We start from the raw sequence: 15,826 nt of genomic DNA on the forward strand, positions 1-15,826 counted from the left end.
ATCTGTATAATGCGTTTCACTTAGTGAAAGTTCAATATTTTCCTTTATCGAATGGGTCTTTACATAAGCATCCAAATAAAACACAATAAGAATATATTTGAAAATATTTGGATGCATTAGAATATCGTCACTTTAAATAAGTTTTACTAATAACTGCAGCCTGATATTCAGAATTGCGTCTCATTTTTTGCCAAATCACTGGTGGTTACAGTTTGGCTTTTTAAATAACTTCAGAGCACAAAGCTGTGTTCTGCTTTAAATAATGAGCATAAAACGAGGTTTCTGCAGGTTTCACCTGCTCAAATTTAAGATTTTTTTAAGAAAAACCATAAGACCTGTATCTCCACAGAAATGTAAGAACTTCGCCCAATCAACTGGCGATAAATTTGCACTTACAACAGACGCAAAAAAAGTTAGCCAATTAGATAGCTAGCAAGGGTATGTTAGCAGTGAGTTACTGGTAGCCTCAACCGTCCAGCGCCACACAAAATGTAGATGTCTGGGTGTGACTGAAACTTTTGCCTGATAGAAAAGTCCCATGAGGAGAAAAAAAAAATTCACAGACTATACGATTAAATAGTCTTGTCAAGACAAAATTCAAGACTTGTGATTAATGCACTTAAGGAAGTTACTTTCTTAACATTAATTTAAGACATTTTAAGGCTTTAATTTTAGACGTATAAAGTTATGATTTTTTTAAGAATGTGCAGATACATTGAGACTTCTCTTATGTTGTCCCTCAACATAAAGGAAACTTAAAAACCCAAAGCAAATTTGATAATCAAGATCTACACCTTCCTGTGCTCATAGGATGAATAGTGACAGAGGAAAACAGCTGGTTTTTAGTAGTTATTGAGAAAGGTATGTGACGAAGTGCTGAGTGATGAGTCAAACCTCACCAGATAGGTCTGTTCATCCCCATGACCCAGTCTTCCACCTTGTCCATGTCCACAGGTAAACACCTGGCCTTTCTGAGACAGGAACACAGAGTGGAACTTGCACACAACCACCTACAGGAGGAAAATACATAATCAGGATTTTTCATCATTTCTTGTAGTTGTACCAAGCAATATTCTAAGCAAGCTTGTTGTAATTGGGTAATACTTCGAACTTTGACCTCATAGTTGGAGGCTCTGATGAGTCTCCCTCTGTGACATCCAGCCAAGCTCTCATGTAGCGACATTAAAAACACTACGCCAATAAAGGGCCAGGGCACAAGTGGAAAAGCAAACATCATTATTAATACATTGGGCCCCTCAAGCCTTCAATAGAGCGCAGGGATGTTTCCTGAAGAATCTCATTGATGTGGACGTCCGCACACACGCGTGCACAGCGGCGTAGCTCATTTAATTAAAAGCATGTCATTTGTGGAATTAATATTTAACCTCTAGCACCTGCTGGATTAGGTTAGGAAGACAAAGCCTACACTCTGCATCGCCAGGTCATTGTGTGGCCATGACATCGGATCTACCCGACCCACGGGGAATGTTGGAAAACCGTTTTGCGGGAAGAAACATGTAGAAAAAGTTTCTTCTGTTAATAAAAGGGACATGAAAATAGCTAAAGCTTAATTATTTATTTAATTCAAAACAGTCTCGATATTTGCAAGCGAAATACAACTTACCTGGAAAAACTTCCACAAGTTGTGAAGCCAAAACAAAAAACTTTATAGCTTATTTAGTGTCCGTTTTACTAACTTAGAATTTGTTGAGTGGTACTTTTGCACACAAATCTACAATTATTATTAGCAGTTAATTGCAGGGTGAAATTAATTTTCCAAACAGATTGCTGAAAATGAAGCAAATGATAAAATGTTTTCCATTAAATTTCCTCCCAGGAACAGTCTAATCTATACCTAGAATTGTAAATGACTTCAAACACCAATAGATTTGATCCACACTGACAAAACGCTGGTGATCATTCTCTGTTTGACTACATCTGGCTGTGGTTAACCCTTGAACTTGGTGGTTCAAGTGTTAACCCTCCACACCCTCACAAGTTTAACATCTTCAGCTGGTTTGACAAATTGTGTAGTCAACATTGCCAAAAGATTTACTGGAAACACTCACTAAAAAAAAATCCAAATCTTTTGGAAATCTGCAGAGAGAGAGGCATGGTGTGTTAGCTTAAAATGTTAAAACTCAAATTTCAGATTTCTATCTTTTAGACGTAAAGAGAACAGATTCTGCAAACTCAAACCTCACATTTCTAAACAGTTACAGTACAACCCGAATCTACTACATCACAAACTGAGACCAGACCACTGGAGACAGTTAACATAACACTTTTGAAAAAAAAAAAAAGAAACGTTTAGTCATTTAGTATCAATGTTAGTGGCTTGCTAGCAAAAAAAAAAGTGTCAAAACTTTAAAAAAAATATCCTACATTCCCAAGGGTTGCAGATTCAAAAGCAAGAGGCAGCATGAGTCAGCCATGAGGGAAAAAAACATGCTGACGAACTCTAAGGAGAAGGTTGTGTACTGCTGGGCTCCAGGGAGGGGAGTGGTTATCTGCTAAGCCTCAATTGCAACTTATCTCCAAAGCACAAGCGCATTTTTTTTTTTAAAGAACATTGATGTAACATATGTCGGCAATCTCTTGATAAACAAGGTGCAATTGAAGTAATTTTCGGTGCAGTGAGCTGGAAATGATGAGTCCATCTCTCCTGAGGAGTGAGGAGTTTTCTTACCTGCTTGATGTAAACTCCGGTCCTGGCAAACACGTCCACCAGCTCAGGGTGATGTCGGCTGTCCTGGTTGCCGTGGCCCAGACTAAAATTAGTATTGCTTCCCCACATGTACACTTCTGTTGGGTCTGCAGTAAAGGAAAGATCATTACAAGAACAGCCATAACACCGTCTCTATGTGTTTAACTATTAGAAGAAGACTTTTGATGTTCTTCTTCTATGCAGCTAAATAAAAAACATATTCATTTACACAGGAAGCATAGTTTAATGTCCAAAAGGACAAAAGTAGACGATGCAGAATGTCTCAAATGTTCTTACCAGTGTTTTTGAAGACAACATGTGCAGGTCTGTCTTTCATCGTCAGGTCCAGGACAGAGAGACCCTCCTTGTCCAGGGTGGACAAAAGTCCACCGTGCTACACATGACCAAAAAATAATAACAACAACAATAATAATAATAATTAAAGAGAAGACAAATTAATATAAAAATATTCACTTTGGAAGAAATTAGTCCAAACAACTTCTGTGTTACAACTTTATTCTGTTTATCGTTTCTTTGCTTCTTTCACTTTCAGTTCATTTCATAATGTTTTTTTTATTTTGTCAAATTATCACCGACTTACCAAAAACATTAGGATTTAATGTGATCATTCAGCACCAAGAATCACAGAAATCAGAGGGAAAAAAATATCTTAAATGTTTTTCATCCTGTTCTTTACAAATAAAGTTTGTAAATTGGTAAGCAATTTTTTTTTGCCTGCTTGAGTAGATGTTTTTTTAGAATCACCTTTGGCTACAACTTTTTTGGGGTATGTCAAATTTGCAGATTTGTAGACATAAATTTCAGCTTTTTTTGTGCAAAATGGCTCAAACTGCATCAGACTGAAGTCCTGTCACACATTCCAAATTGGATTCAGATCTGGACTTTGACTAGGCCTTTGTAACACATGAATTTCATTTGATCTACTGCAGGTTCAGCTATAGAAATTTGGTCTTGCTGTCCCGCTCTGAGGCAAAGTTTAAAAGAAAGCAAAAAAAAAACAAAAATGTTGCATTATTTCACTTTCACTTGAGAATGAACAAAGTAGTCATAAAATACATGGAAATTTATGTTTACAGCAATGCAGAGTGTGGAAAAATAATTAGAGGAAGAGATCACTTGTTAGAAAATCTCCAAAATTAAGAAGAGTTCATAATCCGTGAACACGTACCTTGACCAACGAGATGAGACAGTGGATGTGTCCGTAGAAGGCACTGCGGTGCAGCGCATTCCAGCCAGACTCTTTATCCTTCAACATCAGATCGGCCCCTTTGGCGTTCAGCAGCCACTCCAGCAGAGCCTTCTTTCCCAGAGAGGCCGCCAGGTGAAGGGCCGTGCGACCAAATGCGTCTCGCAGGCTGGTTGCATTGTGGCAGTGTGAAGCCAGGAACGCCCGAAGCTTCCCTTCGGAGCCACTGGTCAGCGCCGCCACCACCTGGTCTGCGTGTTGCTGGGACCGGCATTTCGGGGTGCAGTCCAGAGGTGCCAGACTCATCCTGGCCTCTTCAAAAAAAATAAATTCTCTCTTGCGCTTCTGTCACAGAGCCTTTCTGATAGCCCACCACCCACAATTGTAAACAAGACACGTCGCAACAAACAAACCAATAACACTGCAACTCAACGTTTTTGCAGAACAAAAAGAAGCTCTCGGAGGAAAGGAAAGTTTTTGAAAACGGTTGAGGTGGCTTGGAGCGCTAGAATTGTGCTTGTGTTGAGGTTCCACCGCACCCTAGCGACCCCAAGAGCCTTTTCCGTGGCTCCCTTCAGTCCACCATTTCGACCAAGGATTGAACACACACTAGGCTGCTTGCGGCATACACCAGCATGATGAATTCAATAAATACAAAACTTAACATGCGCTTCATACAAAATGTACATCTCAAAAACTTTGCAAAAATAGTTTTTCTATCCAACCATTTACAAAAAAAATAATAATAATAATAATAATAATAATAAAAGAAATAAAAGGCAACAATTTCAAAACCCCCTGACCTCCACGTCCAGCAACCCAACCATCCAACTTGAGGGGTTGGGCCACCTTTCCCCCCCAAAACTCACGCTCCTGGTTTTAAAACTCCATAATTGTAGAATGCACCTGGGGAGAAGAATAAAGGCACCATTTAAGAAAAGACCACAAAAACTTACACTTTGTGTGTGTGGAAACAACATTTTCATTAATGCTACTTCAAAATCTTTTCTTGGCTCTTTAACACCAGAAAGTCATCCAAGTGAAGCATTTAGTGTAACAAAACAGGGTGAGTGAGTTCCTAGAACATAGTCAGGATGTCAAAATGACTGGGGTAATAACAACTTTGACCTAATTATCAACTTTAAAAGCTTAGATGGGCTGAGTGTGGACACGTATGATGCGAAGTTACAAATGCACAACTTCAGCATTATGAAACAGGGTAAATTAGCCGGCTAACATCACATTTAAGGTTCTTTGAGTTTCTAAAATATTCCAATACTGTATGCACGTAAAAGAAATTTAACTTCAAAGAAAGTTTATTCAATATTACATAGGAAATGTTTGCCGTTAAGCTACCTTGCAACTAGCTATCACACAAGCTAACGGTTAGCTGTTAGCTTCTCAAATTGTTTCAGAATGTTGTCCAATTTAAAATATAGAAGCAGACAAGTGTTCAGCAAAAAAAAAAAAAAAAAAACACACATAAAAGGGTCTTTACTGTTCTCGTTAGTTTAAGTATCTAATAAACACTGTTGCGTTAGCTTTCTATAAGGGAACATTGCTAGCTAGCCTGATGATTCTACTGCGGTAGAGGAAAATATATAGATAAAAATATGCTTTTTTCTCTTACCTTCCGCTAGATGAAGAAAAAAGAGGATACGGAGAAAGTAACTTTAGCGGCGTATATCCAGGGTGTCATAATTGCAAATAAGAAACTTTAGCAGCTTTTGAAATTGTGCCCAGTTTTGTCAAGGCTAAAATCCCGCAGGTTAGGTAACAACACCCACTTAATATCGAGACTTGCGATTGGTCAAAATGGAAACATGCTAATCTCCAATTGGTCCATTTTGGGGGTACGTCAAGCGAGTGAAGGATCCTGTTGCCAGATTATGTCATATGCTAATTTTGTTTTTCATAATCTTATGCATTGATAATACCTAAAATTATAGATAATACACTTCTAGACTTTTAAGAAGAATAGGGATTATTTTCTGAAAAAGATAGCTATAATGAATGCTGTTAAATTGAATCATTATATTTCATTATGAGAAGTTTACTTTCAAAGTTATTCAAATAATATTGTTTCTAGTCTCTTCCTTACATAGTATTTTGGTTAATGGCCTTGACTTTCCGTTGAAAATACTTAAGTATGGCATTAAAATTTTCATTAAAAGTTGACTTTATTTCATGAGAAAAATGCAGTGAATGTCTTATAAATACGATGCCCCAAATGAGTAATTTATTTCAGCAAATTGAGTAATTGAATTTAAAGCGACAAACTCAGAAACTGTATTAAGAGTTGATTTCTGTTCACTTTGATTATTATGGCTTAAGGCTATCAAAAACTCCTTAACTTTCATAAAACAAATTTTAAACAAATTCAAAAGATTTTTTTTATTTTAATTGTGTGACTATATATTTAGAAAAGATCTCCAATTTGTCTTTTTTTGTATGCTATCATAGTAAGGAAATGCTAAGTGTCACTAAGATATAATAAACCTGAAGCAGGAAACAATTGTTGCTATGCTGCATCATCAGGCGTTTTTCAAAGAAATTCTGAGGTATGACTGCTACTACTACCATGTCTGATTCCAGTCCTCTTTTGTCCAATCAATAGTTTTTCTCACTGCTGCTCATAGTAGTTTTCATGTTTTTTTTGTTGTTGTTGTTTTTTTTTATCACGTGAATGAAGTGTGACTGATGCTTATGCTGCATTAGTAAACTGTCAGTTATCTGTGGAACAACGCATTGCCTTGTTTAATTTTGAATCGATTTAGTGCTTACAAAATACGACACCTTAAAATATTTTCTATGGATGACATGTTTTTATTTCCTACATAGAAAAATCTTTCGAGCACGCTGGCCTCTGAGTGAGCAGGTGATGTCGAGTGTCGAAAGTTTATGCGTCTTCTTGGAAAACATAATGTCAGGCCCGGCAGACGTTGAGGGTATCAGTTTCAGCCACAATCCAGGTGTGATGGAATTACTCAGATGGTTGTCCCATTGACCCAGGGCTAAGAATATGAGAGGGGCCAGACAGAGGTAAAAAGCTATAGGGTTACACACAATGGATCACCATCAGGGGGCTTCCAAATTTGATATAATGAGGAGCGGGCTCTCCATCAATATTCAATCACAAATCCATCCACAGTTCTTTTTTTTTTCTTCTTCGTCTTCTTCTTTTACTTCTCAGTGGTTAAATCCTGCATAAACCAACAGAGAATTATTCTATTCGGGGTTTTTCCAGAGATTTGTAAAATAAAATAAAAAAAATAAAAAAACGGGGGAGGGGGAGTTGTTTTCTCAAATCTTGTCACTGAACCAGTACTGCAAAGAGAGGGACTGTTTTTATATATTTAAAAAAAAACACACAAAAAAACTGTTTATCAATATTCGGGTAGACAAGTGTTTTCTAATCCTTTTCAAATATGAACGAGTTCATGAAACAGTTCTACTGATACCTCTTTTGGTGCTTGGACTTCCTGGAGAGACATCAGTTCTTGTGCAAAGTAAACACACCTGAATGAAGTGTGCTGCAGTACTAAGGTACACCAGATAAAAGCTGAGATGTTTCAGTACAAACTGGAGCAGATGAGAGTAAAACAGGAAAAATCGTTCCATATGTTCCTTAGTCTTTGAAATTAGAACTTAAATAAAAAAAAAAAAAAACATTAAATCTAACTTTAGGTTCCAGTTTCAAGTTTGAAAGCCAGTCAGACTTGCTAAGTGATACGCTAACCAGATATGCTAACATACCTGTTAGCAAAATTGGCTAAAAACAACAAAGTATTTTTCTTTCAAATAATATTCACTGTTGTATGAATGAAAGAATTTATCAGATCCAAATAATCAGATTTTACTTAAAAATAAAAAAAATATGATGTTGCACTTTTGGCTTTAGTATGACAGAATAATAGGGAAAATAATATATATAATTACGAGAATAAAGTTAGAAAATTACAAGGATAAAGTCATAATATTACAAGAACAAAGTCATACTATTTACAAAATAAAGCTGTATGAGAATAAAGTCAAAATGATATGTGAATAAAGTCATAGTGTTACAAGAATAGTCATAATATTACAACTTTATTTTGATAATTTTATGACTTTTTTTAAGTATTAGTTTATTCTCGTAATTTTTTTTTTTCTGTTTTATTTTTTCCAAGTATGTAAGTTGTACTTCAGCCATATTAAGATAGGATCAAAGTTTTCATCTCACTTATATTAGCCATTGAAATATTGCTTTTTGTTTTTATTTTTTTGTTATCTGGCCCCAAGAAATACTACCCCCGCCCCAACCCCCCACCACTATGTGTGTGTACAAGAAGATTTAATAAGTTATGTTTATTTTCTTTCATTCCAGACTTTTGTTTTTTTTAGGTTGGCTGAACTGTGTTTATAAAATAATCAAATAATTTTGATGTTTTAACCAGTTTTTACAAAGTACTTGTTTTTTGTTTTCTAAATCTGTTTTCCCCACCCAACTGTTACAGCCTAGAACCCAAGAGGGTTTATATGAATCCTCAAAAGTAACAGTATCAGTGTGAATCAGAAGATTAATGTTTTAATAACAGGCCTTTGGCTTCTTGGTTCCTTCGGGGGCCTCTTCGGGTTTATTTATTAGGGTTTTCTGTCGAGCTCCACAAACCGTTTCTGTCCCTTTAAACCTGAGCGGTTTTCCACAAAAATGAAAACGTGAAGGGATAACACGAGGGAGACTTGTTAGAAAGTACACTTTGGGTGTTGGGGTTTAATAAAAGCCCCATTCTTTCTCCACCCCTCCTGTCGGGGGAGTAATGGTACGCTCCCTCCTTGTGATGTACTGCTCCCTCCTGCTGCTGGGCGGTCAGAAAGCTGGAAGTACACTTGGTAGAGAGAGACAGCGAGAGATACGTTGCAGCTCTGTCTGGAAGAAAAGTGGCTTTGTCTGGAAACCCGCTGCCAGAGTGACGTTTTTGGACCGTCTTTCTTTCTGCGTTTGACTTCATTTCTCCCGCTTCCCCAGAGCCTGAAGGATCCTCGCGCAGCTTTAAAGACGGAGGGAAAAAAAGCAGATGTTTGTGAAAACTATCGAAAAGGTGCGCAGAAGTTTCTTGAAAATGTAGCCTCTTCTAATACAGGAGGTTTTGTAACCCCTCACTCACCCCCCCCCTCCCCCCTCTTCCACGCGGCCGGTTACATGGAGGTGTTACAGGAAGCTGTTTTTAATCGGATTAAGGAGAAAAACTCTGATGAAAAACTTTGTTCCAGACGGAAAGACGAAGCGGTGGCTTGTTGAAAAGCAGTTTTTTCCCCTCCCTGATTTGTGCGCCTCCCAAAAATGCGCCCTGGGAGACCTCACAAGTCCGGTATGACGCGCCTGCTGCTCCTCCTCGCGCTCGCCTTGTCCTGCCGCTGCTGTCCGGACAAATGCCTGTGCACTTCAGAAACTGTGAAATGCCAAAACCAGGGCTTGGTCAAGATTCCACCTTCCTTACCGGCCAAGACCAAATCCCTGTTCGTCACGGGAAACAGAATCGCTGAAATAAACGATTCCTCTTTCCCAACCCGTCTGGAAAACCTGGCAGAAATGTATCTGAGTGGCAATGAGATGGAGGATGTGCTTGCAGGGGCATTCAAAAACTTGCCAAACCTTGTACAGCTGGACTTGAGTAACAACATAATCCAGAATTTCAGCGAGAGCGCTTTCCCTGATGATAGTAAACTGCAGTTCCTCAACCTCAGCAGGTCGCTTAACAATTACACCACCCTTGATTTCTTTGTCCATGCAAACCTTCCCAACCTCACCTCCCTGGACCTGTCCAACAATGACCTGCTCTTTCTGCCGGACGGCATGTTCAAGGGCCTTCCCAGCTTGACCACCCTGAACCTCCGCAACAGCTCCCTCATCATGTTCCAGAGCGTGGATGAGAACGAGACTCTGCTGGCGCTGCGTCACCTCGACCTGAGGGACAACCACCTGAAGAATCTGCCCGCCGCCACGATGGCGGACTTCGGCCTCCGCCTCGACCTTCGCGTGCAGCTGGCTGGGAACCCCTGGCGGTGCAACTGTTTCATCAGCGACCTGTTGGCGTGGCTGAAGAACTCCACCCAGGTGGTGGACGCGCGTGAGCTGACATGCGCTGATCCCGAGGCTGTGAGGCACCGGCCCCTTCTGCAGGTGCAGCAGTCCCAGCTGAAGTGCTCGAGCGACATGGAGGGGGTCCTGGAGACGTCGTACGTCTTCCTGGGCCTGGTGCTGGCCCTCATCGGGGTCATATTCCTGCTGGTGCTCTACTTGAACAGAAAGGGCATCAAGCGATGGATGTACAACATCCGGGACGCCTGCAGGGACCACATGGAGGGGTACCACTACCGGTATGAGATCAACTCTGACCCGCGCTTGGCAAACCTGAGCATCAACTCGGACGTGTGAGGGTAGGCGAAACGGTGGGAGGGGATTAGTGGGGGGGCACTGTCATGGACTCGGCAATTAAATGACTCAATGCTGTTCAACTTTTGCATGAAAGTCTTCCTTCTTTTGCCCCCCACCCCGCAAACCCCAAAACACAGCACAACGATGCCATTCAGATGCTGCATCCGTCAACGCTTTCGATCGACCTCTGCCGCATGTCCAGCCCAAATGTTTGGCGGCCGTCATGCCAACTGCGTTTTTTTTTTTTTTTTTTCCTGTGTTGCGTTGCATGGACGATGAATCAAGGCAATTTTTTTTTTTTTTGAGGAAACCTCCTGCAATTGTCTTTTTACTTGCCTACAAGGACAACTGAATGGAGTGCTGCAACTTTTAAGTGAACACCACCTGTCAATTGCGTCCTTGACGATGGGACTCTTGCGGCAGAGAGATGTTATGCTGCTTGAGTTTGTCCTTTTTTTGGGATGTAAAGATGTCATATGCAGTGCAGACTATGCCTTTTTCTGGACTGATTATAATACACATAGCATAGTATATGGATTTTGTAGATTTATGTGATTGCTGTTTATTTTGTTTGTTTTTTTCCTGTAAGGATATTTAGCTAAATAAAAAAAAGCATCTGGATTGCTGGTACATGTGTGAAATGAAGGCCTTTAATCGGCAGCCCTTAAAAAGAATGTGAGGCTTTGAAGCAGGATTTCAGTTGGTGGTGGGGCGGAGGGGTGGGTGCAGTTCATTCCTGAGGGACGAATCACATGCCAAGTGCCAAATCTCGGCACCCCTTTTCACCAAACTGTCAACAAGTTCAACGATGGGTGAAAAATGTGTGACACTCTCATCTCCACGGTAACAGTTTTAGGTGTGATCTTCATTAACGAGCAAGTTGAAGCTCCTCCAGCGCGTTTACAGACCGAACAGAGGATCCGCTCTCCTCTGGAGGAATGTAAATGAGCTGCTACCTGGATGTGCATAGGTGACGAGAGTAGCCAGCTGTTATCTCCCGTTCAATTTGCTCCCTGCTGGGAGATTCTAATAAGAAAGAAAAAAAAAATCATCGCTATCCCTTCAGGATAATGTATATAACAACCAAGCTGCTGCAAAATTGCACGCTCCACAGATAACCTGGTTTTAGTCATTGAATGGCAGCGTGTAATTTCAAAGTGCTCGGTTACAGAGAAAGGTGGGAGGGGCGGGGGAGGAAAGTGTGTGGTGTTCTGTGGGTCATGCAAATGAAGGCAAAACCGAAGTCGAGGTTCTCCAGGGGGCCCACACTGTGGTTGTAATAAAATGAGCTCAAGCCGCTTGGCTTTTTCACGTCGCTCTGTTTTAGGGGGAAGAGTGGAGTGGGGGAAAAAGTCTCCTATTAGTGCTTCCAACCAACTGTCAGAGGCTGTTCTTTTCATGCTGTCCAGTGTAGTGGGGATTAATAATTAATGCGTGGTATTCCTTTGAAGGCCGGACCATGCGTGCTGCTGTCTAAGCAGTCCAAATTAATGATGTTTGTTGTACATCTGTGAACTTTCCTCTGCCTTTTCCGGTGAGGGCACGGAAAATAATAATTGCCGTCCTTTCCTTTCTCCCGTTTCTCTCCTGTCACAAACCCACAGCGTCCCTTACAACTGCGGCCACACAGCGCCTGCAGCGGCGCGGGATGTGCCAGATCTCCCTACTCTGTTGGCAACATCTGTGTGCCGCCAGCACAATCTGACGTTGTTTGCACGTCTGTGTGCTTTCGCGGGGATGCAGTGTAAGCTTTTTTTTTCTGTACCCAATTTTTTTCATTGGGTACGAACAGAGGCGGCCAAAGATTATTTGAGGCCCCAAGGAATGGTTTGATCTGAGGGCCCCATGACTAGGTAAGCCCACCAGCCTCTATAATGCTGAAACCTTCTTTAAATTGTCCAAACTTGGTGGTTTGCACATTTTATTGTAACAATTTAACTTATGACATGGAATGTCATATGATGAAAATGAAAAAACTAGCTGTGGATTGTAATTTTCATTTAAGCTAAACAATTTCATGAATTGAAATTTAAGCTAAACAATTTCATCACTTGAAATTGTTTAGTTTAGCTTGAAATGAATAGTCTTAAATGTAACAGGTTACTTAATATAATTAATTTGTACATTATCTGATTTTTTCATCACATTATGCTCTTATTTATTTTGGTTCTGATTCTTATTTGGAATCACTTGTATATGTGACTCTTATAAAATATGAAATATCAAAGATAATCAGCTGTGATCAACTCCAGGTAGATTACATTTATTGAACTCATAACCATGTTTCTTTAAAGCAAAATATAGAGAAATATTTAAAATTGCCGGTTGTCAAACACAAAACATCTCCTCGGTCGTTACAAATTGTAGATTAGATCATCAACTTATTTCCAGTATGAAACAAATAAGAAGAGGCAGAAGGAAAAAAAATTAACACGTGACTCTAAATTATAAGTTTGACCCTTTTTTAAATCAAAATTGGAAAAATCCGACTGAAATCTTATTTGGCTTAGAGGAGAATAGTTCTCTTGCACAAACAGAAACATAACTGCCAGACAACACAGTCAATTCCAAATTGCTTAATGACATCCACAGTGTGATTGGTCGGTACTGTCTATTCACAAACCTTTGAAATAAAGCTAAAGGAAAGCAAATTTTTGAATCAAGCTAGAAATGTGAAGTTTTGAAATAATGTGCTGGATTGGTGGTGCTACTCAGCAGCTTAGAGTGCGTATACCTTGGACCGGCTTACTGTTCCCGACATTAAAAAAAAGAAATGCTTTCTGTCCGACATGCTGACTCTGCTGGTGGCAACGCTTCGTCGTCTTTCCGAAAAAGGCGGAGCTTCGGGAGGGAATCTGCTATCATTCCTCTCTACCTTTTCCTCTGCCTGTTTAATCTGAGCTGTTCAACAATCCCAAGACAAAAGGGCGGTTACAGTTACATGGTTACGCCGCTTCGCCTCATTATGGATTTTTAATTGTAGCGGGCACATTTTGAAAATGTATGGCCCCTCACATTGCTCACGTTATTATTCCCCAAAGCGAGGCCTCCTGCACCTCTTCGTCCCAGGAGGGACGTGGAGGCTGTGTGGCTGCTCCCCCAGCCGCATGTTTCCACAGAGACAGCCAGCGAGGAGGCCTTCTCTTCATCACCTGCTCCGACCGCACAGTCATATTAACAAGTGATTTTCACCCGGCCACTCCTCGAGCCACGCTTGGCAGAGCAGGTATAATTACAGGGAGAGAGAAAAGAGGTGAGAGAATGAATGGCTGAGTGATTGGGTGGTGGGAGAAGTGGGGGGAAGTAAAATAAATGAGCGCAGGGAGAGAGCTCTGTGTTCTTCCGGCTCCATCAGCCGACTCCTTCTGCTCCTCTTAGCACAAGTCCCCAAACAGCTTGGATGTCTAAATAGCCGAGCTATAGTTGAGTCACGGTGTCAGCCGAGGTCCAGGGAGGAGGCGGAGGGTCTCGGTCAGCTCCTCAGCTGTTGGGGTCAGCGCCTAATAAAGGCTGGAGATTTCTAGACATGAGCAGGACCGACGTAGGTTCGGGTGAGTTTGCAGACGGACACCGACCGGGAGACGCTGGACTCTGTCCATTTGTTGCCTCTTGTCTTAACGTTAATAATAGCTACATGATGAAATAGCTTTGGATGGATGTCTGCAGGAGAATTCTGTCATCAGAGCGCATACAGATGAATATCAGTTATATAAAGGATGATTGATACAAAATAATGGAAGCACCTTATTACTTCCATTATCCTGTTTTCAGATTACTAAAAGTGATCTAAAAACAAAATATATAAGATAATGGTTTTCCAAAAGAGAACAGCAGCAAGTGTTCATATTCAAAAAGATCAATTGTATTTATGTAATTTATGATTCAAAGAAGTGGGTCATGAAACATGAGCATAAAAATTAAACCATGATGAAAAAGACACTTGAATTTATTCAAATACTTGAATTTTACAGACAAATTACAACAAGTAATATTTTAAAATATGCTAAAGGAAATGTATATTCAAATGCAAATGTCTTCCCTGTTATTACTGCCATGAACAAATAGAATAATTAATGTAGTTCTAAAATTTTTACCTATTGTGATTTGAATTTTCACATAGACTTAAATTTGTTCAATTTAAGTCAGAATATGGAGTAACAAGAATTACAAGCTGGTTGATTAGTCAGGCTATCTGCTCTAGCTTAGCCTGCAGTCAGCTGCTTAACCGACATTACACTTTTAGCTTGCTTACTGTAGTTAGCAGTCAGCAGTTACCTTAGTAACCAGTCTTTTACCTTCCACACCGTGACACCTGTATGTGTTACTCACAGCTGAAAATATCACCAAACAGGCACGTTCGTTTAGATTTATATTACACTTCTTTCAGCAACAACAGTCAGGGAGGCGCGCTGCTGAGTTACTCTGCTCCATACACCCTAGAGAGAGAGAAAAAAAGAAAAAACAAAAATTGTCATTATGGCACGTTCTCCGACGTCACCCTAAAAGGACATTAAATAATAAAAAACATTATGATCTTAAATCCTATCAGGTACCACTACCCTCTTATTGCATTAAGCAATAAGAAAAAAATATCTCCTCCAGAGGTAAAAACCTTGAAATGAAAATTGTTTTAACATGTAGTTAAAATGTCCTGGCTATGTAAATCTGACTCATAATCCGCTCTAGATTATTTGCATCCAAGCATGAGTCTGTGAGCAACATCATACAGATAAAGGCCAGCCCATCACATTGCAATGGAGCTTTTCACACATATGTCTCTTGAGGCCAAAAGGTAGCAAATAGGTTCTGGTTCTGTAATTACCAACAGCATACAGCAGAGGTTCCCAAACTGTGGGGCGCCCCCCCTAAGGGGGGGCGCCATGCCATTGCAGGGGGGGTACGGGAAGCCGTCTGGATTAAAAGAAAAACAAAACATGAACGCTGTATGTGCTGGGTTTTTACCTTAGAATGGCCAACTCTCTGTTATTCCTCTGTCAATTTGACACAGTAGAGGCTTCCACACTTCCCATATTTTTGTCCTCTGTCACTTTTATCAGCAGTTAAAACTGTTTAATCCGTTGTTAACATGTCGTAACCTGTTTTTCCGAGCCGCCTTTAAACGCAACATGAGTGCTACGACGCTCGCGCTGGGTTTACACCTGTGAAGGAGACCTGCTGCTGCTGTGCGGAGCTACGTAGGTTTGTGTTAGAATCACGGCAGCAAACCAGCAAAACGCAAATAAGTTTTCACAGTTTTCCCCCAAACTAACAGACTGAGTTGAGTAAAGCTGTTGGATGCAGGTAATGTTAGCTAAAAGATGACCAGCTAATATCAATACAGAACCTTTAGCTTAACAAGTACCTTGTAGGCTACCGATGTTGGTGTCTATTTTCAGCTACATACATTAATTTTGCCCCCAAAAAAGTCACTGTTTTCTGGTTCCAGAAAACTGCAAAACAGCTGAAACACTGAGTTCCATTAAATCCAGGCTAA

At 40.3% G+C, this 15,826-nt stretch overlaps 2 protein-coding genes across 2 annotated transcripts in view; one reads left to right on the forward strand and one right to left on the reverse strand.

Annotated features, from left to right (window-relative positions):
• ibtk (inhibitor of Bruton agammaglobulinemia tyrosine kinase) overlaps window positions 1-5,712 on the reverse strand; it is a 37,468-nt gene extending 31,756 nt beyond the window's left edge. Inside the window, exons 1-5 of the mRNA XM_015017308.1 lie at window positions 5,545-5,712; window positions 3,897-4,820; window positions 3,005-3,101; window positions 2,690-2,814; window positions 900-1,010 (exon numbers count right to left, since the gene is read on the reverse strand). Coding sequence (XP_014872794.1) covers window positions 900-1,010; window positions 2,690-2,814; window positions 3,005-3,101; window positions 3,897-4,220 — 657 coding nt within the window. The 5' untranslated portion in view covers window positions 4,221-4,820; window positions 5,545-5,712. The remainder of the gene's footprint in view (window positions 1-899; window positions 1,011-2,689; window positions 2,815-3,004; window positions 3,102-3,896; window positions 4,821-5,544) is intronic.
• Window positions 5,713-8,541: 2,829 nt separating this feature from the next.
• Window positions 8,542-10,951, forward strand: tpbg (trophoblast glycoprotein). Its single transcript, XM_015017316.1, has one exon. The coding sequence runs from the start codon at window positions 9,238-9,240 to the stop codon at window positions 10,330-10,332; it is 1,095 nt and encodes a 364-aa protein (XP_014872802.1). The 5' UTR covers window positions 8,542-9,237; the 3' UTR covers window positions 10,333-10,951.
• The last annotated feature ends 4,875 nt before the right edge of the window (window positions 10,952-15,826 follow it).

This window comes from Poecilia latipinna, unplaced genomic scaffold (genome assembly GCF_001443285.1).
Source record: "Poecilia latipinna isolate Pla-1442-1.1 unplaced genomic scaffold, P_latipinna-1.0 Scaffold76, whole genome shotgun sequence".
In the NCBI taxonomy this organism is placed as follows: Eukaryota; Metazoa; Chordata; class Actinopteri; order Cyprinodontiformes; family Poeciliidae; genus Poecilia; species Poecilia latipinna.

Excerpts from the sequence above, each read along its gene's own strand:
- tpbg (XM_015017316.1), top strand. The coding sequence starts at position 9,238 with ATGCGCCCTGGGAGACCTCACAAGTCCGGTATGACGCGCCTGCTGCTC.